A 27891-nucleotide genomic window follows, 5' to 3' on the forward strand; every position below is an offset into this window, starting at 1 on the left:
GGTAAACTGATGGGCCTGAAGGCTCATAAATCCCCAGGGCCTGATGGTCTGCATCCCAGGGTACTTAAGGCTCTAGAAATTGTGGATGCATTGGTAATCATTTTCCAAAGTTCTATAGATTCAGGATCAGTTCCTGAGGACTGGAGGGTAGCTAATGTAATCCCAGTTTTTAAGGAAGGAGGAGAGAGAAAACAGGGAATTATAGTCCCGTTAGCCTGACATCAGTGGTGGGGAAGATGCTGGAGTCAATTATAAAGAATGAAATAGCGGCACATTTGGATAGCAGTAACAGGATCGGTCCGAGTCAGCATGGATTTACGAAGGGGAAATCATGCTTGACTAATCTTCTGGAATTTTTTGAGGATGTAACTATGAAAATGGACAAGGGAGAGCCAGTGGATGTAGTGTACCTGGACTTTCAGAAAGCCTTTGATAAAGTCCCACATAGGAGATTAGTGGGCAAAATTAGAGCAAATGGTATTGGGGGTAGGGTACTGACATGGATAGAAAATTGGTTGGCAGACAGGAAACAAAGAGTAGGGATTAACGGGTCCCTTTCAGAATGGCAGGCAGTGACTAGTGGGGTACTGCAAGGCTCAGTGCTGGGACCACAGCTATTTACAATATACATTAATGATTTAGATGAAGGGATTAAAAGTAACATTAGCAAATTTGCAGATGACACAAAGCTGGGAGGCAGTGTGAAACGTGCAAAGGATGTTGAGATAATGCAGGATGACTTGGACAGGTTGGGTGAGTGGGCAGATGCAGTTTAATGTGGATAAATGTGAGGTTATCCACTTTGGTGGCAAGAACAGTAAGGCAGATTACTATCTGAATGGTGTTAAGTTAGGAAAAGGGGAAGTACAATGAGATCTAGGTGTCCTTGTTCATCAGTCACTGAAAGTAAGCATGCAGGTACAACAGGCAGTGAAGAAAGCTAATGGGATGTTGGCCTTCATAACAAGGGAGTTGAGTATAGGAGCAAAGAGGTCCTTCTGCAGTTGTACAGGGCCCTGGTGAGACCCCACCTGGAGTACTGTGTACAGTTTTGGTCTCCAAATTTGAGGAAGGACATTCTTGCTATTCAGGGAGTGCAGCGTAGGTTCACGAGGTTAATTCCCGGGATGGCGGGACTGTCATATATTGAAAGATTGGAGCGACTGGGGTTGTATACATTGGAATTTAGAAGGATGAGAGAGGATCTGATTGAAACATATAAGATTATTAAGGGATTGGACACGCTAGAAGCAGGAGACATGTTGCGGATGTTTGGGGAGTCCAGAACCAGAGGCCACAGTTTAAGAATAAGGGGTAGGCCATTTAGAACGGAGTTGAGGAAAAACTTTTTCACACAGAGGGTTGTGGATCTGTGGAATGCTCTGTCCTAGAAGGCTGTGGAGGCCAATTCTCTGGATTCTTTCAAGAAAGAGTTAGATAGAGCTCTTAAAGATAGCGGAATCAAGGGATATGGGGAGAAGGCAGGAACGGGGTACTGATTGTGGATGATCAGCCATGATCACAGTGAATGGGGGTGCTGGCTCAAAGGGCCAAATGGCCTACTCCTGCACCTATTGTCTATTATTCTGGCTTCATCTTTTTCCTTTCCAGTCCTGATGAAGGGTCTCGGCCTGAAACATCAACAGTTACTGCACTTCCATTGATGTTGCCTGACTTGCTCAGGTCCTGCAGCATTTTATGTGTATATTGCTCTTGATTTCCAGCAACTCGTTCATAAACCTTATCACTTTGCTCCCTCAAGTGTCCTGTAATTATCAGAGCTTAGATGCTGATTAGCTGTACAAAGTTTCACCGCACCTTCACTTCCTGATCCCTCACTGCCTTCCTGTGCGTTCACTCCAGACTCCCACTGCGTCAGTGTCAATCCCTCGCCTGCTAGGTCCATCAGGTCGAAGAAGGTGCGCTCCTGCTCACTCCCAGCCGCACACCTGTCCTCTGCTGAGGAGTGTGGGGAGGCCAGCCCCGGGCTGGATCTGGTGGGGGCTGCAGAGGGTAACGGTGATTCCTCACCAGCCTGAGCTTTCTCCTTCAATGAAACACAGTACAAGATCAGCTTTGTTACTCACACGTAGTAGCCAGGACATTTCTTCAAGGGGTGGTGCAGCAGAAAACAGCATTCCATCATCAAGGACCCCCACCACCCAGGACATGCCCTCTTCTCATTGTTACCATCAGGAAGGAGATACAGAAGCCTGAAGGCACACACTCAACAATTCAGGAACAGCTTCTTCCCCTCTGACATCCCATTCCTGAACGGACATTGAACCCAAGAACACTACCTCACCACTTTTTTTATTTCTATTTTTGTAATACTTATCTTAACTATTATATACATATCTTACTGTAATTTTTTTTTAATTTATCATGTCTTACATTGTACTGCTGCTGCAAAGTTAACCAATTTCACGGTGATGTTAAGCCTGATTCTGATCGAAACACAGTGAAATATACACACTTGGCAATCGCGGCAGCGTAGCGGTTATTACACTGCTATTACAGCTCGGGGCGTTGGCCTTCAGAGTTCAATTCCCATGCTCTCTGTACCTTCCTTCCTGTGAGCCGTGTGGGTTTCCTCCGGTTTCCTCCCACAGTCCAATGACGTACTGGTTAGTAGGTTAACTGGTCATTGTGGATTGTCCTGCGGTTAGGCTAGGGTTAAATCGGTGGGTGGGGGGGGCAGCTCAGTGGGCTGGAAGGGCCTGTTCCACACTGTATCGCTAAATAAATTGTACATTCTGTTCTGTAAATCTGCTTTCATATTTATAATTAGTGTTTATTTGTTTTTATTAGCTTTATGCTTATTGTGTTTTTTTGTGCTGCATCGGATCTGGAGTAACAATTACTTTGATCTCCTTTACACTGGTGACAATGACCAGTGCAGTCTGGAGTTGTGCTGGGGGCTGCCCACAAGTGTTGCCAAGCTTCTGGTGCCAACGTGGCGTTCTCACAACTCACTATCCCTATCCCGCGCCTTCGGACTGTGCCAGGAGACCGATGTGGTCACAGGGAGAACGTACAGACGGCAGCGGGAAATGAATCCTGATGGCATTCGCTGGTTCTGTAAAGCGTTTCGCTAACTGCTACACCATCCTTCTCAACTTAAAGCTCTGCCCCCCTGTGAAAACCTCTGGAAACTTTTCAGGTACATGGGCTGCCCCCAGCACATTTCGGTTGCGTTGATTGTTAACACGGCGATGCATTTCCCGATGTGTTTCAATGTATGTACACGTGATAAACAAACGAATCTGAAACGAGGTGCTGACTGCGGGCCAGGAAATTAATACGATTTGTGATAGTTCAGAATTTTGCAGCCTCTCTCTCACCTGCTGCGGCTTCCAGGGGACTATAGGAGGGACCAGGTCACTTGTGTAGAACAGCACAGCGTCCTCTTCGCCAGTTCTGGACAAGGCACTGCGACACCAGAGGCTGTCTTGCTCAGCTGTCCCCGGCTGCACGTGCCAGACGCGTTTCAGGACCCCGCCCGGGGTAAAAGTACTGGCAGGTAGCGGCGGGGTGGGGCACTCCTCTCGTTCCACTGACAAGAGCAGCGACAGGCGGTCCTGGACGCGTTTAAGGGTCAATTCCGGATCCTGCGTCAGTAGCAATGAAGGGCCAGCCTTCTTCTTCTTTTGACATTTCCTGTCTTCAAAATGGCAATAAAAATTACAATTTAAATGTGATATTTAAATAGAAATAAGATGGGTGTAATGTAAGAACAATAATGGATGAAATCCTACCAGCAGGAGGCACTGTTTTGGGTAGGCTGAAGTTCTGAGCCTGCAGACTTGCAGTCAGTTCTGCCTCTTCCCGTCTCTCCTGTTCTAACAGAGAGGCCGATAAGGCCATGGCAACCATTGTTTCCTCGTCCACTTGCTGCCTGCACTTCTTCGTCGCCTGCTTTTCTCTTGTTGAAGCTTTCCTCTTTGTTCGACCAGGCTGAACGCTGGCACTGAGCGGGGGGAAATGGTCGGTGTCAGTACATAACAGTCTGGTCCCTGAGGCAGAAGGTCGTGGGTTCAAATCCCACAATGGAGACTGTGAGTTGTCACCTCAGTGTAGTTCTCTCAGTCAGAGGTACAGGTCAGATGACTTTCAGTCCAGCCTGTCCATTATACAGAGGCATTCATATTAAAGAGCACAGTCCAGTTTAACATTGGGGTTCTAGGACCAAAGTTAATCCCAACTGAATACAGCACAGTAACAATCGCTCAATAAAAATCAAGCAGGTTACCTGGTGGTTACCACAATAACACTGGTGGATTCATTGTTCTGTGTGCTTTAGACCGTAAGGCACAGGAGTAGAATTCGGCCAATTGGCACATTGAGTCTGCTCCACCATTTCATCATGGCTGATTTATTATCCCTCTCAACCCCAGTCTCCCGCCTTGTACCTATAGCCTTTGACTAATCAAGAATGTATCAATATCTGTTTTAAATATACCCAATGACTTGGTCTCCGCAGCCTTTTACTTATACTTACATATATATATATACACACATATGCAATCACAAGAATAATGTTTAAGACACACATTTCACAATCTACCCGCATACTGAAATCCCCCAAGGCCTTTTCTAGTTCCCATTGAAATTTATATCCTGCATCCTGTTCAGAGGCCTAAAGACAAATCCCATCAGGGTCTTTTTACCCTTCTTAACTCTACCCACAAGGATTCCACATCTTCTCATCCTCTTTCTAAGGATTTGATTTCATTTGTACCAATAGGGTATTTAAGAGAGGGTAGTTAAGAAAGCTTATGGGGTGTTAGCTTTCATAAGTTGAGGGATAGAGTTTAAGAGTCGCGATGTAATGATGCAGCTCTATAAAACTCTGGTTAGGCCACACTTGGAGTATTGTGTCCAGTTCTGGTCACCTCACTATAGGAAGGATGTGGAAGCATTGGAAAGGGTACAGAGGAGATTTACCAGGATGCTGCCTGGTTTAGAGAGTATGCATTATGATCAGAGATTAAGGAAGCTAGGGCTTTACTCTTTGGAGAGAAGGAGGATGAGAGGAGGCATGATAGAGGTATACAAGATAATAAGAGGAACAGATAGAGTGGATAGCCAGCACCTCTTCCCCAGGGCACCACTGCTCAATACAAGGGGACATAGCTTTAAGGTAAGGGGTGGGAAGTTCAAGGGGGATATTAGAGGAAGGTTTTTTACTCAGAGAGTGGTTGGTGCGTGGAATGCGCTGCCTACCTGCCTGTCCTTCCGATACAAGGTGTATCCTTGAATGTGAAGCTCCCAACCATGGCCTCCTTTCAGTCACAAATCAGTGTCGCCCACAGGATCATACCTGCCAATCTCTAATTGTACCTATATAACACCTTCAGTCCTGTATTCATCACCCCTTGCAGTTTTGTCCTTATGATACACCACTTCATCCCACTGACCGCAATGTTGCCCTATCATCTGCCTGTTGTTCCTCACAGTCTCACTACACACTGCACTGACCTGTACAGCAACTGCCCATCCTGACCCCGATCACTCTAGTTCCAATCGCCTGCCATTTCACCCTGCACTGGATCTTCCTGGTAACCTTTCTACTTTATTTCATATTCTTTTACTGTTTGATCTTCTTCCACCTCAATGCACTGGGGAATCTGATCTGTATGAACAGTAAGAAAGACCAGCTCTTCACTGTATCTCCATACATAGTCTTCACATGTTCCACCAGTCTGTTGTCGTCACTACAATCTTCTGTGTGGTGGTGTGCTGGGGCAATGGCATCAACACGGGTGATACACCAATTTGAAAGGCTGGCTCTGTTATAGGAGTCAAACTGGACACACTGGAGGCTGTGATGGAACAAAGGACCCTGCGGAAAATCCAGACAATTCTGGATAATGTTTCTCACCCTCTGCATGCCACCTTGGCTGAACAGAGGAGCCCTTTTAGTAACAGATTAAGACAACTGCACTGCTCCAAAGAGCGCTGTATGAGGTCATTCTTACCCTCGGCTAATAGGCTTTATAATGAGTCAATCTATAGCCAAAGAAGTGATGACCCCTCCTGTTAAGACTGTTTCAGGTAACTTGTTTTTTTAATTCTTTCTCACTTCTCTTCTAATATTTGTATATCTGTGCATTGGTAATGCCACTGTGACACTGTAATTTCCTTCGGGATCAACAAAGTATCCATTTACGTACGTGACAATAATAAACCAATTCCAATTCCAGATACCAAGAGGTGCTAGCAGGGGTCAGTACAGAGTATCCGAGTCACCCATCTGACCAGGAGACGGACAGCCAGGACCGAACTGTGGGGACGGGTGCTGAAGACAGGCCCCAGCGCACGGAGCCACCATGGTAAAAACAGGGCAGAGCTGAGGGGTGAGAAGCACCCCACCACCTCCGGCTTCCTGCAGCACTTACCCAGTGTGAGGAGCTGAGCTTTCAGGAGGTTGCGAGTTCTGTCTCTGGACTGCCTGCAGCAGGAGCTGCGGAGGGACCTCCATTTCACTCGCACAGCGTTTCAGGTGACTCACTCGGCCCTTCAGGGTTTTAAAGCGCTTCCCGCAGATTGGACACTCGGGAACCAGAGGTACGATTGCAGAGGTGGCTGCAGCTGCCCTCTGTTCTCCTTCATCCAGACACCTGCCAGGACAGATAGAAAGCTCAAGTTTAATTGTCATTCAGCCATACACATATACAGATAAATGAAACATTGTTCCTCTGGGTCCAAGGCACAAATTCCAGTACATACAGTCACACATGGCCCATACAGTTATAATCCAGCACAAAGTCACAAAATAGTATCAGCACAAGTCCCTGGGTGACACGGCCTGGAGACGATGGTGAATGGGATGTTGTCCTGGAGCCACGTTTCTGTAAGAACAAGTACATAGCAGTTTCTCATCTCACACTGGGTCAGACTCAGGCGAAGGCAATCCAGCCTGACCCACGCTGCGTCAGCCAGCTTGTCTTCCAGGGAGCGAACACTGGAGAGAAGCGCCAACGGGAGAGCTGGCCTGGAAGGGCCAGACCCCAACCCAGCACCAATTCCAGCATGCCGCTGCGCCTCCCTTTTCTTTCACAAAGCCTCTGGTGCCTCCTCCTCTGGGTGGCTGTAACAGGCGAGGCTGCAGTATGAGGGCCTTATATAGGCAGCAACCAAGCAACTCCCCTGCCACCAGTCTCACTAATGAACCGGACTTACAGTATCTTGCATTACTGATCTCCAATCAGCTCTTGCAATCACAAGAATAACGTTTAAGACACACATTTGCGCTATCTATTGGACCTGGAGCGGCCGCTGTGACAAAATGCTCCGCTACCTTAGTGGAAGCAAGACCGAAAGTAATTAAATCCATTTATCCAACCCAGCTTCAGTCCAGCCTACAGTATGGACTGTAACCCAGCTGCTCAGTGCCGTCAGACTCCTGAACCAATCAGCTTTTACACATCCCCTTCCTTCTGGTGCTGCTCAATCTCCAACCTTTACTCTTTGTAGTGGTTAGTGTCACAGTTTACTGCACCTGCTGACCCCTGAGGAGTTTCTACATTTCCCCGTGACCCTGTGGGTTCCCTTTGGGTGTTTCGCATCCCACCAGCATTCCGAAGGTGTACAGGTTAGGGTCAGCAATTTGTGGGCACGCTACACTGGCACTGGAAACTCGTGGACCGCCCTCAGCACGTCCTCGGACTGTGTTGGTCATTGACACAAACGACGCATTTCAGTTTCAATGTACATATCAAATAAAGCTAATCTTTCTTTACATCTTCCATCATTGCCGTTATTAAGTTGTTCTCTGGTACGATAAGATGGTCTCTTGACTTCACAGTCGAACTTGGTTTTGATCTCGCACCTTATTGTCTCCTGCACTGCACTTTCTCTGTGGCTGTTACACTTTATTCTGCATTGTTACTGTTTTACGCTGTTCTACCTCAATACACTGTGTAATGATCTGATCTGTGTGAACAGTGTGCAAGACAAGCTTTCCACTGTTTCTCCGTACGTGTGGCAATAATAACGCTGTTGCAGGAAAGCAGCATCCATCATCAGGGACCCCCACCACCCACGACACGCTCCCTTCTCACTGCTGCCATCAGGAAGGTGGTACAGGAGCCGCAGGGCCCTCACCAACGGGTTCAGGAACAGTTATTACCCCTCAACCATCAGGCTCCTGAACCAGTGTGAATAACTTCACTCAACTTCACTTGGCCCATCACTGACTGTTCCCTCAATCTATGGATTCACTTTCAAGGACTCTTCATCGCATGTTCTTGATATTTATTGTTTATTTATTTACTATTATTATTTTGTTGTTTATTTTTGTACTTGCTGTTTTTTGTCTTTTGCACATTGGTTGTTTGTCTGTCTCTGTTGTGCTTGATTTTTCTTTGATTCTATTGTGTTTTTGGTATTTACTATGAATGCCTGCAGGAAAATAAATCTCAGGGTAGCACTGTATATAGTGACATGTATGTACTTTGATAAAAGTTTACTTTGAAATGTAAAAAACCTATTCAAATTCCCTTATCTTACCTCAGTGTGTAACGCATCGCCTGTGTGAACGGTACGCAATGTACAGTGTAACGCGCTGCCTGTGTGAACGGTACGCGATGTACAGTGTAACGCGCTGCCTGTGTGAACGGTACGCGATGTACAGTGTAACGCGCTGCCTGTGTGAACGGTACGCGATGTACAGCGTAACGCGCTGCCTGTGTGAACGGTACGCGATGTACAGCGTAACGCGCTGCCTGTGAACGGTACGCGATGTACAGCGTAACGCGCTGCCTGTGTGAACGGTACGCGATGTACAGCGTAACGCGCTGCCTGTGTGAACGGTACCTGATGTACAGTGTAACGCGCTGCCTGTGTGAACGGTACCTGATGTACAGTGTAACGCGCTGCCTGTGTGAACGGTACCTGATGTACAGTGTAACGCGCTGCCTGTGTGAACGGTACCTGATGTACAGTGTAACGCGCCGCCTGTGTGAACGGTACCTGATGTACAGTGTAACGCGCCGCCTGTGTGAACGGTACGCGATGTACAGTGTAACGCGCCGCCTGTGTGAACGGTACGCGATGTACAGTGTAACGCGCCGCCTGTGTGAACGGTACCTGATGTACAGTGTAACGCGCCGCCTGTGTGAACGGTACCTGATGTACAGTGTAACGCGCCGCCTGTGTGAACGGTACCTGATGTACAGTGTAACGCGCCGCCTGTGTGAACGGTACCTGATGTACAGTGTAACGCGCCGCCTGTGTGAACGGTACCTGATGTACAGTGTAACGCGCCGCCTGTGTGAACGGTACCTGATGTACAGTGTAACGCGCCGCCTGTGTGAACGGTACCTGATGTACAGTGTAACGCGCCGCCTGTGTGAACGGTACGTGATGTACAGCGTAACGCACTGCCTGTGTGAACGGTACGTGATGTACAGTGTAACGCGCTGCCTGTGTGAACGGTACCTGATGTACAGCGTAACGCACTGCCTGTGTGAACGGTACGTGATGTACAGTGTAACGCGCTGCCTGTGTGAACGGTACGTGATGTACAGAGTAACGCATCACCTGTGTGAACGGTACGTGATGTACAGTGTAACGCATCACCTGTGTGAACGGTACGTGATGTACAGTGTAACGCATCACCTGTGTGAACGGTACCTGATGTACAGTGTAACGCATCGCCTGTGTGAACGGTACCTGATGTACAGTGTAACGCATCGCCTGTGTGAACGGTACCTGATGTACAGTGTAACGCGCTGCCTGTGTGAACGGTACCTGATGTACAGTGTAACGCACTGCCTGTGTGAACGGTACCTGATGTACAGTGTAACGCGCTGCCTGTGTGAACGGTACCTGATGTACAGTGTAACGCGCTGCCTGTGTGAACGGTACCTGATGTACAGTGTAACGCATCACCTGTGTGAACGGTACCTGATGTACAGTGTAACGCGCTGCCTGTGTGAACAGTACGTGATGTACAGTGTAACGCACTGCCTGTGTGAACGGTACCTGATGTACAGTGTAACGCATCGCCTGTGTGAACGGTACGTGATGTACAGTGTAACGCGCTGCCTGTGTGAACGGTACGCAGTGTACAGTGTAACGCACTGCCTGTGTGAACGGTATGTGATGTACAGTGTAACGCGCTGCCTGTGTGAACGGTACGCAGTGTACAGTGTAACGCACTGCCTGTGTGAACGGTACGTGAGGCTAGCTATTTACCATTCCTTGGTATACGTAACAACAAACCATTTCCAAAAGCTTTGGAAAAGTCGGCTCCAGCCTCACCTGTTGATATGCTGCGTGCGCCGAACAGAGTTCATGTTGGAGAGATCTTTCTGACAGATCAGGCAAAAGAAGAGCCCGTTGTCTTCCAGCGTATAGACAGCAGCTGCTCTCATTTCCCGTTGGAGCTCCCCTGGCAAGGACGCGTCGCTGGGTGCGTGCTGTTGGTATTCATCGGCTGCAGAGATTTTGGAAGAATTGACACATTATAAACATAAAAACTGAGAGTTTCTAAATAAAACACAATGGAATAATTAAAGATCTAGTTATTTTTGAAGAATCTCATACATTCTGGGCTTAGACTATATGTGTGGCCTCCGTCGGTCGTTGTCGACCATGGGTATTGCACCTCTGGTCGTCATTGGGAGTGGCCTCAGCAGTCAGCTGCATTCGGGACTCTGACTCCGGATTTTTCCTCAGGGTTTACTCCCAAAGCCTTTCCCGTGAGCGGGTATAGCCGCAAGGCAGCAGAGGTTATGAGCTACCATCCAGGGTTAATGAGCCCCATCTGCCAGAAGCAACTAGTTTTAAGGCACCAGTGGCCCACCTTTGCCCCTTCTCCTGTCAGTGAGAACAGCTCTGCCAGGCATGAGAACTCTGCCACACGTGAAGGCCAGGAGTTGGACTTGGTTGTCAGAGGCTGTTTGAGACGCAGGCCATGAAGAGCTTAGACCATAAGACAGAGCAAAATTAGGCCATATGAGCCTGCTCTCCATTTTTATATACTAAGTTGCTGGAAAAGGGCCAGGAACATCATGAAGGATCCCACCCACCCTGCTCACGGACTGTTCGTCCCACTCCCATCAGGGTGGAGGCTATGTAGCATCCACACCAGAACCAACAGACTCAAAAATGTGTCTTTCCCCAAGCAGTGAGGTGATCAAAACCTCTACCCGCCAACCCACCCCTCCACACCCCAACCACCACTACTTTATCATTTCCTGTCAGTCAGCTTACGTACAGACACTCCTGAACCTAGCGTCACTTTATGGACATAAAATCAATCTCTGTATATCAGCCAGCTTAAGTATTTATATTTATTGTGTTTTTTATTATTGTGTTCTTTATCTTATTGTGTCTTTTGTGCTGCATCAGATCTGGAGCAACAATTATTTCGTTCCCCTTTACACTTGTGTAACTGGAAATGACGTTAAACAATCTGGAAGCATGGCTGATTTATTTTTTCTCTCAACCACATCCTCCTGCCTTCTCCCCATAACCTTTAATACCCTGACTAATCAAGAGCCTCACAATCTCTGCTTTAAATATACCCAGTGACTTGGTCTCCACAGCCATCCATGGCAATCAATTTCAGTTTCACCTCCATCTGGCTAAAGAAATTCTTCCTCATCTGTCCAAAAGGGACATCCTTCTGCTCTGAGGCTCTGCCCTCTGACCTCAGACTCTTCCATAGTTGGAAACATCCTCTGCATGTCCACTCTTTCTATGTCTTTCAATATTTGTTGTGTTTCAATGAGATTCCCCATCATTCTCCTGATAAATACAGGCTCAGAGACATCAAACACTCCTCCTATGTTAACCCTTTCACAACAGCCAGAGAGATGAACGACCAGACACAACATCTGGATGCCCCACAAATGCAAGTTACTGAATACAGAAAATAAGAGCTCAGAAAGGAATTGTGCTGCTTACAAGTGAACGTTACAGGGAGGGATACTGAGGGCGGATGATGTTGCTCTCCGCCACTGCCCTGGCGTGGATCATGCGAGCTGGCGACCTCCCTCTTCCCATCCTCTTGAAGAGCTGGAGTCGAACGCGTGTCCTCGTCAGTAGCGTGTCGCAGTCGCTCAGGCTCCTTCCTCCTGAATTTCTGCATGTTTCCCAGCACTCGCTCTTTCACGCCCAGCCGGCTGGCCATCTGAGTCTGGGAACGGCTGGAACGCCTGCCAAAGAAAATGCCTGGAAAAAGGGACACGTAGGAAATGTTAGCAATTGCCACTGGATCACAAATTAATTCCTGCATTCCTACTCTCTCAAGATGAATGCACAACAAGTATTCCTGTCTGGAAAATCTACTCCGCAGCAGGTAGTGCTGCTGCCGCACAGGCTCCAGCAACCAGAATTCAATCCTGATTTCTGGTGAATTAAAGGTTAGCTTCATTTATCACACACGCAGCCAAACACACCACTTGTATCAACACCACAGTCCGAGGGTGAGCTGGAAGCAGCTTACAAGTTTCACTGTGCTTCCAGTACCAACAACTCACTAACCCTGAACTGTGCACGCTGGATCCACAGTACCCAGGTCATCTTCAAGGAGCAGTGCGTCAAGTAGACGGTGTCCGTCATTAAGGAGCCCCATCAGCTCTTCTGACTGTTAGGCACAGGAAGCTGAAGACACACACTCAACGTTTCAGGAACAGGGCATCAGATTTCTGAGCAGACACTGAACCTCACTACGTTTTTCCTTTTTTGCTCTACTTATTTAATTATAAACATATATACTTTTCCATTATTATGTATTATAATGTGTTGCTGCCACAAAGATAACAAATTTCATGACATAAGCCAGCGATATTAAACCTGATTCTGATTTGGAATGGGGGGGGAGGGGGAAGCGTAATTGGAGCCTGGGGAGGAAACCCACACAGTCACAGCAGCAGCAACCGATCCCCAATCACAGGTCAAGAACCGAACCCCGGTCACAGGTCAAGAACCGAACCCCGGTCACAGGTCAAGAACCGAACCCCGGTCACAGGTCAAGAACCGAACCCCGGTCACAGGTAAAGAACCGAACCCCGGTCACAGGTAAAGAACCGAACCCCGGTCACAGGTCAAGAACCGAACCCCGGTCACAGGTCAAGAACCGAACCCCGGTCACAGGTCAAGAACTGCTACACTGTTGTGCCGCCCAGTGAGCAGTTTGCTGAGAACAGAACGTCTTCCTGCCTGCCCCTCCTCACTGAGTGCACTGGGTCCCTCCCATGTCCCAGACAGGTGCTGGGTGGTCACTGTCAGTTATCCCTGTTGTGCAAAGGGCTGAGACTTAACAGACAACAGCTTCCATAATAAGAGGGAGACTGGCATGGTTTTGAGAGTTGGCGAGCTGTAAATCACCTTCTACCCGTGGGAGATGTGACAAATGAGAGGTTAGTACCTGCTACCTCCAGTAACATCATGAAGGATCCCACCCACCCTGTCCATGGGCTGCTCGTCCCACTCCCCTCAGGAAAGAGGCTACGTAGCATCCACACCAGGACCACCAGACTCAAAAACAGTTCCTTTCCCCAAGCAGTCAGGCTAGTCAACACCTCCACCCACTTACCCACCCCTCCCCACCCCAACCATCATTGTTCTCAATATTTATTGCTTATTTACTTATTATTTATTTTTGTATTTGTACAGTTTGTTGTCATTTGCACAAACTGCCTGCTTGGTGCTGTCTTTCATTGACTCTATTATGGTTTTATTCTATTATGGTTTTATTGAGTATGGCCACAAAAAGCAAATCTCAGGGTTGTATATGGCGACAAATATGTACTTTGATAATAAATTTACTTTGAGCCAGCACATCAACATCACTTTATGTATGTACTAGCAGCCTACGTATTTAACAGTTACTTGTACATTGTGTTTGATAGGATTGCTTTTATATTTAGATTTATTCTTCTTTTCTGTGTTTTTCAAAAATTATGTTCTTTATGCTTCCTGTGTTTTTTTTAAATGGCACATCGGATCTGGAGTAACAATGATTTTGTTCTCATTAACACTCGTGTATTGAAGAATGACAATAAATAATCTTCAGTCTTGAAAGTCGACACTAACCAGAGTTAAATCCAGTTGCTGGAGTAGGGAGATTTGGACTGAAGCTGGAGATCTGTCCGTGTACGTGCATGTGGTGAGAGGGAGGGCGGTACGGAGCTCGATTTGCTGCTGTCTCCTGCTGAACATTGTGGGCGTGGTATTTGGAGCTGGAACGTGAGGTGACACTTATCCAGTACATCCTCAGCTTGTGCTGATTCTAAGCACAAATGATACCGTTCACTGTGTGTATCGATGTACACGTGATCAATAAATCAGCCTGAATCTCCTGCTTTTAACAGTGATGGCAAGCTTCCTCCCCCCTCCCCCCACAGCACAGCCCCCTCAGTTTCATCTACACAAACGGAATCACGGTATAATACTGGAGTTTGTGCGCCATGTCCAGTTGGGGGCAGCAGGTAGTGCCCAGTCCAGGATTTAAGGGCTGGGTAACACAATACTTATATTACTAGAATAATAATTCAGATTAATAATCCAAACACAACTCTTCAAGACATTTGCCTCACAGGGAAAATTACTTCACTCCTCCTACTCCAACCATCCACCCTCTGGCTCACCTGACTTCACTTATCACCCTGCCAGGTTGAACAAACTTCCCCCTCCTAACACCGACTTATTCCGGCTTCTACCCCCTTGCTTTCCAGCCCTGAAGAAGGGTCTCAGTGTGAAACATCCACTGTTTATTCCCCTCCATAGATGCTGCCTGACCCGCTGAGTTCCTCCAGCATTTTGTGTGTGTTGCCCTGGATTTCCAGCATCTGCAGAGTCCCTTGCTCAGGTTACTGTATTCAACTGTACACATATACCACCGAACACAATAACACCATGGAGGTCGTGTCCTCGTTGTCTCCGTGACGGCAGTACGATGTGGAGAACAAGCTGTAGCCCACGCAGCAGGCTCCCCTCTCCACACAGCTGATCAACCCAAAGGAATGGCACAGGCTGACAGTTTGGCACCAGTGGCACCGCAGGAGCTGCCAGTCAGCACGGAGCTCAATGTAGGACTGCCTCAGGGACTCCAGCTCCGGATTTTTCCCTCGGGGTTTACTCCCGAAGCCTTTCCCACGAATGGGTAGAGCGGCAAGGCAGATGTTTGAGATCAGTTTTGCAGGGGATGAGCTGCCAACCGCGGCCGACGAGCCCCACCTGCCCAGAGCAACTGGCTTTGAGATGCCAGTAACCCACCTTTGCCCCGAACCTCGTCAGTAGTAATCATTCTGCCAGGCTTAGGAGCTAGGCCACACGTGAAGGCCAGGAGCTGAACTCGGCTACCAGAGGCTATCTGAGATGTACGGCATTGGGAAAATTTAATAGGTAGTGGGAGCTTGTCCCCACCACCCACCTCCCCCACACCCCGCCAGCTACGACAACCTGAAAGAACCAACTTCTTTTAAAACTCAGCAACTGGTCAGTAGCATTCTGTCTTGTTACAGTTCCTGAATTCAAATGTGAATTTGCACTGTGGTGAACTGCATGATCTATTTTTAAAGTTACAAGCACCCACCTGTGAAACCATCTCTGACTCTTGCGGTCCCAAGCAGTTGTGTGGCATTGGGGTTCATCGGGCCAGGTGTGTCCTCACAGGGCTGCTGTACTGGGTGGCTGCAGGGAGGGGCCGGTGGGTTGGGTACCTGGCTTCCAGGACCCTCCGCCTGATGGCTCGCGGGGTTCCCATCGCTGCAGCTCTTGCTTCTGCTGGTGCAGTTCGGCTCGCTGGAAGGCGCCTGCTTTTCCTTCAGCTTGGCCCTCGTGGGGAAGGAAACCGGCGTGTCCCAGCTGACCGATTTACAGCGCCTGCCTCCCGCTTCAGCTGTGGGCCGGGGTCCCCTCTTCACCAGCTCCACAAAGTCATCATCAGATTCATCCATCGCTTCAGCACGGGACGGACGTCAGAGTGAAGCACGAACCGCAGCCTGAGACCATCTCCTGCTGAGGACGACCAGTGTCAAAGATTAGCTTTATCTGTCACATGCATTGAAATACATCGTTTGTGTTAATGATCACAGTCTGAGGATGTGCTGGGCTCAGCCTGCGAGGGTCGGCTTGCTTCCGGCACCAACTTACTGACCCTAACCCGTACGTCTTTGAAAAGTGGGAGGAAACAGGAGCGCCCAGAGGACCCACTCGCTCACAGGGAGACCGTACAAACTCCTCAGAGACAAGCGGAATAGAACCTGGAGTGCTGGCACTCTAATAGAGTTATGCTGACCACCAGGCGGACCGCTGATTGTAGGGAAGAGTGGGGGGGGGGGTCTGAGGTTGGTGTTTTTTTTACACAGAGAGTGGTGGGTGTGTGGAATGCACTGCCAGGGGTGGAGGTAATGGCAGATACGTTAGGGATATTAAAGAGACTCTTAGAATGGCACATGGATGGTAGAAAAATGGAGGGCTGTGTGGGAGGAAAGGGTTATACTGATCTTGGAGTTGCGTTAACAGTCGCCACAACATCGTGCCCCCTACTCCCCCACCGATTCCATTTCCCCAATCAGTTTACATAGAACATAGAATAGTACAGCACAGTACTGGCCCTTTGGCCCACATTGTTGTCCTGTCCCTCAAACCCTGCCTCCCATATAAACCCCCACCTTAAATTCCTCCATATACCTGTCTAGTAGTCTCTTAAACTTCACTAGTGTATCTGCCTCCACCACTGACTCAGGCAGTGCATTCCACACACCAACCACTCTCTAAGTAAAAAACCTTCCTCTAATATCCCCCTTGAACTTCCCACCCCTTACCTTAAAGCCATGTCCTCTTGTATTGAGCAGTGGTGCCCTGGGGAAGAGGTGCTGGCTATCCACCCTATCTATTCCTCTTATTATCTTGTACACCTCTATCATGTCTCCTCTCATCCTTCTTCTCTCCAAAGAGTAAAGCCCTAACTCCCTTAATCTCTGATCATAATGCATACTCTCTAAACCAGGCAGCATCCTGGTAAATCTCTTCTGTACCCTTTCCAATGCTTCCACATCCTTCCTATGGTGATGTGACCAGACCTGGTCACAGTACTCCAAGTGTGGCCTAACCAGAGTTTTATAGAGCTGCATCATTACATTGCGACTCTTAAACTCTATCCCTCGACTTATGAAAGCTAACACCCCATAAGCTTTCTTAACTACCCTATCCACCTGTGAGGCAACTTTCAGGGATCTGTGGACATGTACCCCGAGATCCCTCTGCTCCTCCACAGTACCAAGTATCCGGCCATTTACTTTGTACTCTGCCTTGGAGTTTGTCCCTCCAAAGTATACCACCTCACGCTTCTCTGGGTTGAACTCCATCTGCCACTTCTCAGCCCACTTCTGCAACCTATCAATGTCTCTCTGCAATCTTCGACAATCCTCTACACTATCTACACCACCAACCTTTGTGTCGTCTGTAAACTTGCCAACCCACCCTTCTACACCAACATCCAGGTCGTTAATAAAGATCATGAAAAGTAGAGGTCCCAGAACAGATCCTTGTGGGACACCACTAGTCACAATCCTCCAGTCTGAATGTACTCCCTCCACCACCACCCTCGGCCTTCTGCAGGCAAGCCAATTCTGAATCCACCTGGCCAAACTTCCCTGGATCCCATGCCTTCTGATTTTCTGAATAAGCCTACCGTGTGGAATCTTGTCAGATGTCTTACTAAAATCCATGTAGATCACATCTATTGCACTACCCTCATCTATATGCCTAGACACCTCCTCAAAGAACTCTATCAGGCTTGTTAGACACGATCTGCCCTTCACAAAGCCATGCTGACTGTCCCTGATCAGACCATGATTCTCTAAATGCCCACAGAGCCTATCTCTAAGAATCTTTTCCAACAGCTTTCCCACCACAGACGTAAGGCTCACTGGTCTATAATTACCCGGACTATCCCTACTACCTTTTTTGAACAAGGGAACAACATTCACCTCCCTCCAATCCTCTGGAATCATTCCCGCAGTCAACAAGGACATAAAGATCCTAGCCAGAGGCTCAGCAATCTCTTCCCTCGCCTCATGGAGCAGCCTGGGGAATATTCCATCAGGCCCCGGAGACTTATCCATCCTAATATATTTTGATAACTCCAACACCTCCCCTCCCTTAATATCAACATGCTCCAGAACATCAACCTCACTCATATTGTCCTCACCATCATCAAGTTCCCTCTTATTGGTGAATACCGAAAAGAAGTACTGAGGACATGAGTTGAGAGTTAGGGGGCAAAAGTTTAGGGGTAACACGAGGGGGAACTTCTTTACTCGGAGAGTGGTGGCTGTGTGGAACGAGCTTCCAGTAGAAGTGGTAGAGGCTGGTTCAATATTGTCATTTAAAGAAAAATTGGATAGGTATATGGACAGGAAAGGAATGGAGGGTTATGGGCTGAGTGCAGGTTGGTGGGACTAGGTGAGAGTAAGCATTCGGCACGGACTAGAAGGGCCGAGATGGCCTGTTTCTGTGCTGTAATTGCTATATGGTTATATAAGTATTCATTGACCTCACTCACCCACAGCCTCCAGGCACATCTTCCCACCTTTATCTCTAATCAGTCCTACCTTCACTCCTGTCATCCTTTTGTTCTTCACATAATTGAAGAATGCCTTGGGGTTTTCCTTTACCCTACTCGCCAAGGCCTTCTCATGCCTCCTTCTTGCTCTTCTCAGCCCCTTCTTAAGCTCTTTTCTTACTTCCCTATATTCCTCAATAGACCCATCTGATCCTTGCTTCCTAAACCTCATGTATTACCTCCCCTCCTCCCTCCCAGATTCCCCACCCTCCTCCTCTACCCCTCCTTCTCCTCCTTCCTTGCTTGCGCACTCCCCTCCCATCCCTCCTCCACCCCTTCTTCCTTCCTCTCCCTTCCAGATTCCCCTCACTCCTCCCACTACCCCTACCGCTCCCTCCCCTCCATCCCTCCCACTACCCCTCCTTCCTTTCTTCCCCTCCATCCCTCCCACTACCCCACTTCCCTCCTTCCCCTCACTCCCCTCCATCCCTCTCACTACCCCTACCCCTCCTTCCCCTCACTCCCTTCCATCCCTCCCACTACCCCTACCCCTCCTTCCCCTCCATCCCTCCCACTACCCCTACTTCCCTCCTTCCCCTCACTCCCCTCCATCCCTCCCACTACCCCTACCTCTCCTTCCCCTCCATCCCTCCCACTACCCCTCCTTCCCTCCTTCCCCTCACTCCCCTCCATCCCTCCCACTACCCCTACCTCTCCTTCCCCTCCATCCCTCCCACTACCCCTACCCCTCCTTCCCCTCACTCCCCTCCATCCCTCCCACTACCCCTACCTCTCCCGATACCCATCTCACTATCAGTCAGTTAACCGCCTAAAGTTGAAGGCCGGAGGCTGTAACTCAATTCACTCACTCGGCCAGGGGCATTACTCCGCAGCGCCTCCAGGATCCGCACTTCCGTGTGCCCCACGCCAGGGCTGCCCTCCCCGGCTCGGCTCCGTTGCCCTCCCGCGACAACGGTACCGGTGCCGGTCCGATACTCTCGGCTGCTGGCTGATTTTTTTTGCCCCGCTCCTTTCGCACCGGAAGTCGTTCCTCGCCATGTTTCCTGCCGTTGCCCCGAACAAACATGGAGTCGGCGGGTGAGGAAAGAGAAAGGGGTACGGGGATTTTTTATAGAATATGACGAATAAACAGGAATAGGATACTAGGATGGTCAAAGATGGGAGGGTGAAGTGTAGGGGGGTGTGTGTGTGTGTGTGCGCGCGCACGCGATTGGGTGAAGGGATTTAGAATGTATGCCTAGTGCACATTCCGGAGCAGAGGGTGGCGGTAAAGCACCATTAAGCTGGATGCCAACCGCCGTAAAACAAGATACAGAGAGAAAAGAGAAGGCGTGGCTGGTCGATCAGCTGACCTGGAGGCGAGTCATGTGACGCGGGTGCGAACGGAGCCGCCGGTGTGGATGATCGCAGGTAATGAACACCGAAGAGGTTGGTTGGAGGGGAAGGGGAGCGGCGGTGTGCGTAAGGAGTCGATGGGCTGAACGGTCTCATGCATTGAAACATTATAAAAAGATCCAGAAAACTGGGAAGGTTTGTGGAGTGGAGCGAACGGATGAAGAGGAATGGGACAGAGAAGGAACAGTGGGCGAGGGACTGTGTTTTGGCTTTAGTGAGGTTTTCTTTACCGTGGTGGTCACTGTAAACAAAGTTTAGGAGCCCGCAACCAACTGCCGGCGGGACATCAACCGTCTCGACTTCACCGCACCTTGTCCCCATTCCAACCTCACTCCTTCCAAACGCTCTGCTCTCCACTCCCTCCGCACTAATCCTAACCTTATTATTAAACCCGCCGATAAGGAGAGGTGCTGTTGTAGTCTGGTGTACTGACCTCTACCTTGCCGAGGCACAGCGACAACTCGCGGATACCTCCTCTTATTTACCCCTCGATCGTGACCCCACTAAGGAGCACCAGGCCATTGTCTCCCACACCATCACCGACTTTATCCGCTCAGGGGATCTCCCATCCACTGCTACCAACCTTATAGTTCCCACACCTTGCATTTCCCGTTTCTACCTCCTACCCAAGATCCACAAACCTGCCTGTCCTGGCCGACCTATTGTATCAGCTTGCTCCTGCCCCACCGAACTCGTTTCTGCATACCTCGACACGGTTTTATCCGCCCTTGTTCAATCCCTTCCGACCTATGTTCGTGACACTTCTCACGCTCTTAAACTTTTCGATGATTTTAAGTTCCCTGGCCCCCACCGCTTTATTTTCACCATGGATGTCCAGGCCCTATATACTTCCATCCCCCATCAGGAAGGTCTCAAAGCTCTACGCTTCTTTTTGTATTCCAGACCTAATCAGTTCCCCTCTACCACCACTCTGCTCCGTCTAGTGGAATTAGTCCTTATTTTTAATAATTTCTCCTTTGGCTCCTCCCACTCCCTCCAAACTAAAGGTGTAGCTATGGGCACCGTATGGGTCCTAGCTATGCCTGCCTTTTTGTTGGGTTTCTGGAACAATCTATGTTCCGTGCCTATTCTGGTATCTGTCCCCCACTTTTCCTTCGCTACATCGACGACTGCATTGGCGCTGCTTCCTGCACGCATGCGGAACTCGTTGACTTTATTAACTTTGCCTCCAACTTTCACCCTGCCCTCAAGTTTGCCTGGTCCATTTCCGACACCTCCCTCCCCTTTCTAGATCTTTCTGTCTCTGTCTCTGGAGACAGCCTATCCACTGATGTCTACTATAAGCCTACTGACTCTCACAGCTATCTGGACTATTCCTTTTCTCACCCTGTCTCTTGCAAAAACGCCATCCCCTTCTCGCAATTCCTCCGTCTCCGCCGCATCTGCTCTCAGGATGAGGCTTTTCATTCTAGGACGAGGGAAATGTCTTCCTTTTTTAAAGAAAGGGGCTTCCCTTCCTCCACTATCAACTCTGCTCTTAAACGCATTTCCCCCATTTCACGTACATCTGCTCTCACTCCATCCTCCCGCCACCCCACTAGGAATAGGCTTCCCCTGGTCCTCACCTACCACCCCACCAGCCTCCGGGTCCAACATATTATTCTCTGTAACTTCCACCACCTCCAACGGGATCCCACCACTAAGCAAATCTTTCCCTCCCCCCCTCTCTCTGCATTCCGCAGGGATCGCTCCCTACGTGACTCCCTTGTCCATTCGTCCCCCTCATCCCTCCCCATTGATCTCCCTCCTGGCACTTATCCGTGTAAGCGGAACAAGTGCTACACATGCCCTTACACTTCCTCCCTTACCACCATTCAGGGCCCCAAACAGTCCTTCCAGGTGAGGCAACACTTCACCTGTGAGTCGACTGGGGTGATATACTGCGTCCGGTGCTCCCGATGTGGCCTTTTATATATTGGCGAGACCCGACGCAGACTGGGAGACCGCTTTGCTGAACATCTACGCTCTGTCCGCCAGAGAAAGCAGGATCTCCCAGTGGCCACACACTTTAATTCCACATCCCATTCCCATTCTGACATGTCTATCCACAGCCTCCTCTACTGTAAAGATGAAGCCACACTCAGGTTGGAGGAACAACACCTTATATTCCGTCTGGGTAGCCTCCAACCTGATGGCATGAACATCGACTTCTCTAACTTCCGCTAAGGCCCCACCTCCCCCTCATACCCCATCTGTTACTTATTTTTATACACACATTCTTTCTCTCACTCTCCTTTTTCTCCCTCTGTCCCTCTGAATATACCCCTTGCCCATCCTCTGGGTTCCCCCCCCCCCCCGTCTTTCTTCCCAGACCTCCTGTCCCATGATCCTCTTGTATCCCTTTTGCCTATCACCTGTCCAGCTCTTGGCTCCATCCCTCCCCCTCCTGTCTTCTCCTATCATTTTGGATCTCCCCCTCCCCCTCCCACTTTCAAATCCTTAACTCACTCTTCCTTCAGTTAGTCCTGACGAAGGGTCTCGGCCTGAAATGTCGACTGCACCTCTTTCATACAGATGCTGCCTGGCCTGCTGCGTTCACCAGCAACTTTGATGTGTGTTGCTTGAATTTCCAGCATCTGCAGAATTCCTGTTGTTTGTGCCTGATCTCCAGGTTCATTAACTGCTGACGAGGTGTAAAGGTCGCTGTTACCTCCAAAGGGCTGTCAAAATGGTAATGGAGTGAACTGCAGGGAATTACAGAGCAATTACGGAGTTTATTTGGCCCCTGAACTATTATTATTGTAGGGTTAAACCCAACAGAGACTATTCTCCAAAAGGAGGATTCAAAGAATCAAGATTATTGTGGAGTGGACGCCTCAAAAGGTGCAATCCTGGGCAGTGCTGTTGGTGTGATGTTCTCTATGACTTGGGAACAGCTGCTTCCCCTCTGCCATCGTGGGGGGGCGGGGGTGGTGTTCAATCTCATTGAAATTTATCAAATATTGAAAGGCCTAGATAGAGTGGATGTGGAGAGGATGTTTCCAATAGTGGGGGAATCTAGGGCCAGAGGGCACAGCCTCAGAATAGAAGGGTGTCCCTTTAGAACAGAGATGAGGGGGAATTTCTTCAGCCAGAGGTGGTGAATCTGTGGAATTCATTGCCTCAGATGGGTGTGGAGACCAAGCCATTGGGTATATTTAAAGCAGAGGTTGACAAGTTCTCGATTAGTCAGGATGTCAAAGTTTACGGGAAGAAGGTGGGGAATGGGGTTGAGAAGGATAATAAATCAGCCATGATGGAATGGTGGAGCAGACTTGATGGGCTGAATGGCCTAATTCTGCTCCTGTTTCTTATGGACTTGTCTGATTTGTGTTCCTGAACTCTACCTCACTATTTTGCTATCTTTTTTGCACTATATATTTAATTTTTCATATCTTACTGTTTCTTGCTGTTGCAGAACCACAAATTCCATGAAATATGTCAGTGATAATAAACCTGATATTGATTCAAGTCAGGCAGCATCTGTGGAGGGGGGGATGTAGAGTTGACGCTTCGGGCCGAGACCCGAGACTGGAAAGGCGGTGGGGAGAAGCCAGATTAAGAAGTTGGGGCGAGGGGAAGAGGTACAAGCTGGCAGGTGAGGGGGAAGGTGGGTGGTGAGAAACTGGGAGGTGATAGGTGGGAAAGGTAAAGGGCTGGAGAAAAGGAATCTGATGGGAGAGGAGAGTGGACTGTCGGAGAAAGGGAAGGAGGAGGGGCATTTCCAAGTTAGGTTGGTGTGTGACTTGGATGCTCAGTAAAATGCACTGGGGGAAGAATTGAAATTTGGGTGTGAAGTGGTTTATTTCTGCACTAATATGGTAAACCTTTCTGACTGTCTAGCCTGTTCCCTCATGACGGTTCCTAACAGCTGAAACATTTCTCGTAGGGTACTGTGTCTCCCTGCGACAATGCCGTCCAATAAGTCAGTCTCGGATGCTCCCATTACCCAGTTCAAGAACTGCTACATTCTGAAGGATCACAAGTTACAGAGGTGAGTGGGCTGGAGTCCCCCAGACTTCACTGACATTGTGGGGCAGCTTGTACAGAAACCCGTACAAAAGGCTGGGCGAGGTCAGCGTCAGGCAGTGCCTGTGCAGGCGAATAAACAGTCAACGGTTTGGGCTGAGACCCCTCATCAGGACTGGAAAGGAAAGGGGAAGAAGCCACAATAAAGTGGACGGGGAGGGGTGGGAGTACAAGCTGGCAGGTGAGGGGAGAAGGGGTGGGTGGGGAAGGGGGAATGGACTGGGAGGGGAGAAATGTGGCCAGGTGAGGGGGGAAGGGGTGGGTGGGGGAGGGGGAATGGAGTAAGGAGCTGGGAGGGGAGAGATGTGGCTAGGTGAGGGGGGAAGGGGTGGGTGGGGGAGGGGGAATGGAGTAAGGAGCTGGGAGGGGAGAGATGTGGCTAGGTGAGGGGGGAAGGGGTGGGTGGGGAAGGGGGAATGGAGTAAGGAGCTGGGAGGGGAGAGATGTGGCCAGGTGAGGGGGGGAAGGGATGGGTGGGGGAGGGGATAGATGGAAGGGATAAAGGGCTGATGAAGAAAGAATCTGTTTGGAGAGATTTTATTTGTCTTTACCCCCCAGCTTCTATTTCATCCACCCACCTTCCCCCTCACCTGGTCTCACCTATCACCTTCTAGCTGGTCTCCTTTTCCTCCCTGTCCTCCCTATTCTGGCTTCGGTTCTTTCCAGCCCTGATGAGGGGTCTCGGCCTGAAATGTCGACTCCTCATTCATTTCCATAGATGCTGCCTGACCTGCTGAGTTCCTCCAGCATTTTGTGTGTGTTGCTTTAAGATTGAAAGTACATTTATGATCAGACTATGCATGCAGTGTACGACCCTGAGACTCGTCTTCCCACAGACAGCCACGAAACAAACCGAGCCAACCCGTTCAAAGAAAAACATCGAGCATCAGCCCCCACTTTCCCCACATAAAAACCAAATCAGGCAAATGGCAAACAAAACACAACGAGTTTAAAACACAAAATCAAAAGGCATATTTCAGTTCAGTTCAGCTCAGTGTTCATTATCTGTAGGCTGCCACAATTTAAAAATTGCCCAAAAGTAGTAACAAAAAAGTGTGTCCAGAACTAGAACACATCATAAACCTGAATTGGAGTCCAAATCTACAATACGCATCGGTTAAACCTTGCTCAGGCCCCATCCGCCGACAGCATCGAGGGAGAGAGAGATCACTCAAATGCAAGGAGCTTGGGACCTGCGAGCGGGAAGCTGCCACACAGAGACATCTTCCCCGGCAGCGAGCGGCTGGTAGGCGGCACTAAACACTCGCTTGCCCTCTGCACTCACCTCGATTATTTCAGTCTTCCTCCGTGTTTTAATCAGTAAGATTGGTGAGAGTTGGTTGTAGGACTGTCAGAGACAGCAAAGTGCCAGATCAGCTGATCGGCTGGAAATCACAGCGACAGCACCTGCAGAACCTCTTGTGTTTATGATTGTAGAGAAATCCGCTGTGTGTATGAGCTGTCCTGGTCCTTCCATACGGACTCAGTGATTAAAGAGCATCGACCATACTGTACGTACTTTGTCAGCTTTCCGAGAAGGTTTGGCTGTAGAAACTATCCTGGTGGGTTGCACCTCGGCCTGGGATGGAAACTGTTCTGCACGAGACAGATGTACTGTGGAGAGTTTCCTAACTGGCTGCTGCATCGCTGCCTGGGATGGGACGACTGCACAGGATCGGAATAAGCTGCAGAGACTTGTAAACTTAGTCAGCTCCATCATGGGCACGAGGCTCCATAGTATCCAGAACATCTTCAAGGACCAACGCCTCAGAAAGGCAGACTCCGTCATTAACGGGCCCCATCACCCAGGACATGCCCTCATTTGATTGTTACTGTCAGGAAAGAGGTACAGGAGCCTGAAGGCACGCACGCAACGATTCAGCACAGCTTCTTCCCCTCTGCCATCCGATTTCTGAATGGAAATTGAACCCATGAACATTACTTCACTACTTTTCAAACTTCCACTAATGCCCCACCTCCCCCTTGTACCCCATCTGTTATTTATTTATATACACACATTCTTTCTCTCTCTCTCCTTTTTCTCCCTCTGTCCCTCCACTATACCCCTTGCCCATCCTCTGGGTTTTCCCCCCCTCCCCTTTTTCCTTCTCCCGAGGCCTCCTGTCCCATGACCCTCTCATATCCCTTTTGCCAATCACCTGTCCAGCTCTTGGCTCCATCCCTCCCCCTCCTGTCTTCTCCTATCATTTTGGATCTCCCTCCCCCTCCCCCTCCCCCTCCCACTTTCAAATCTCTTACTAACTCTTCCTTTAGTTAGTCCTGATGAAGGGCCTCAGCCCGAAACGTCAACTGCACCTCTTCCCAGAGATGCTGCCTGGCCTGCTGTGTTCACCAGCAACTTTGATGTGTGTTGCTTGTATTTCCAGCATCTGCAGAGTTCCTCGTGTTTGCGTCACTATTTCTTTTATCTCTTTTTTCACTATTCGTTGAATTTAACTTAATGTATATATTTAATGCTTTTAGTTTGTTATTATGTATTGCACTGTACTGCTGCCAAGTAACAACAAATTTCACAAGGTATGGACAGGAAAGGAATGGAGGGTTATGGGCTGAGTGCAGGTCGGTGGGACCAGGATGGGGTAAGGGTTCAGCACGGAGTAGAAGGGCCGAGATGGCCTGTTTCCGTGCTGTAATTGTTATATGGTTATATTCTGGTGATGTTAAACCTGATTCTGATTCTACTCTGGACCGACTGAACCAGCAGGGGGCAGTAAACAGCTCGGTCTGCCACAGGCTCATCGCTTCCCGCCTTCCCGCCATCCAGGCGGTCACCATGGCGTGTTGTTTCGTGATGCCTGTCACCCTGGCCTTTCCTTCACCATCGGGTCTGCTCCACCATTCCATCGTGGCTGATTTTTATCCCTCATTTTCCTGCCTTCTCGCTGTAACCTTTGACACCCTGACTAATCGAGAACTTACCAACCCTCACCTTAAATATATCCAATGACTTGGCCTTCACAGCTGCCTGTGGCAATGAATTCCACAGATCCATCATCCTCTGGCTAAAGAAATTGCTCTTCATCTCTGTTCCGAATGGACATCGCTTAATCCTGAAGCTGTGCCCTCTGGTCCTACACTCATTCATGATAGGAAACATTTTCTCCACATCTATCTGTCCAGCCCTTTCAATATTCGATAGATTTCAATGAGATCCCCCCTCACCCTTCTGAACTCCAGTTGGTACAGACCCAGATTCATCAAACACTTTTCAAATATTAAAGCTTCGATTGCTGGGATCATTTTCGTGAACCTCCTCTGTTCCCTCCCCAAAGCCAGCACATCTTTTAAGTAAGGGGCCTGGAACTCCAAACGTCTGACCAATGCCCAATAAAGCCTCAGCTTTACATTCTTCAGCCCCCAGTGTCTGTGCTAACTGACACCAATCTGACTAACCCTATCTGCCTGCAATTGGTCCATTCCCTGTCTGTTCTGTGTAAATGCCTCTTTAAACAGTGTTGCTGTCGTGAGCCCTGCTCTGCTTGTGTCTGTTCAAAGGGAGGACCTATGGGTCCGAGAGGGGAAGATCCTTAACCCGGAGAAGTTGTTCTTCGATGAGAAGGGGTTTGCCGATGTCCAGGTTGACTGTAAGGGCAGTATCGTTGCCCCGGGATTCATCGACACACAGATTAATGGTGAGTATGTGGTTCGACCCCCCGTGTTCCGGTTTCCTCCGCACTCCCCACCGCGCAAAGCGTCTGCTCTCTGTCTGACGGCACAGCGATTTATAGAACAGTACAGTATAGTCCCCTCAGCCCACCCTGTTGTGTCAACTTTTTAACCTTCTCTAAGATCAATGCAACCCTTCCCTCTGACTCACCTCTCCATTTTCCATCATCCACTGTGCCTAAGAGTCTGTAAAATGACCCCGATGTATCTGGCTCGACCAAACCCCTGGC

The 27891-nt window shown here is 49.1% G+C and overlaps 2 protein-coding genes across 3 annotated transcripts in view; one reads left to right on the forward strand and one right to left on the reverse strand.

The window, feature by feature from the left end:
• Window positions 1-19646, reverse strand: part of slx4 (SLX4 structure-specific endonuclease subunit homolog (S. cerevisiae)) — a 42736-nt gene extending 23090 nt beyond the window's left edge. Inside the window, exons 1-8 of one of the 2 annotated variants that reach the window (XM_072269196.1) lie at window positions 19399-19646; window positions 15554-15975; window positions 11920-12186; window positions 10270-10444; window positions 6402-6623; window positions 3759-3970; window positions 3345-3664; window positions 1819-2047 (exon numbers count right to left, since the gene is read on the reverse strand). In XM_072269196.1, the coding sequence (XP_072125297.1) occupies window positions 1819-2047; window positions 3345-3664; window positions 3759-3970; window positions 6402-6623; window positions 10270-10444; window positions 11920-12186; window positions 15554-15917 (1789 nt within the window). In that variant the 5' untranslated portion in view covers window positions 15918-15975; window positions 19399-19646. Of the gene's footprint in view, window positions 1-1818; window positions 2048-3344; window positions 3665-3758; window positions 3971-6401; window positions 6624-10269; window positions 10445-11919; window positions 12187-15553; window positions 15979-19398 lie in introns of both variants that reach the window. The other variant, XM_072269194.1, reaches the window with a different exon arrangement.
• The window catches only part of amdhd2 (amidohydrolase domain containing 2), a 36762-nt gene continuing 28183 nt past the window's right edge, over window positions 19313-27891 (forward strand). The window contains exons 1-3 of the mRNA XM_072267323.1: window positions 19313-19627; window positions 23835-23939; window positions 27491-27760. Coding sequence (XP_072123424.1) covers window positions 19587-19627; window positions 23835-23939; window positions 27491-27760 — 416 coding nt within the window. The 5' untranslated portion in view covers window positions 19313-19586. The remainder of the gene's footprint in view (window positions 19628-23834; window positions 23940-27490; window positions 27761-27891) is intronic.

The sequence above is a fragment of the Mobula birostris genome, chromosome 9 (genome assembly GCF_030028105.1).
Source record: "Mobula birostris isolate sMobBir1 chromosome 9, sMobBir1.hap1, whole genome shotgun sequence".
Lineage (NCBI taxonomy): Eukaryota > Metazoa > Chordata > Chondrichthyes > Myliobatiformes > Myliobatidae > Mobula > Mobula birostris.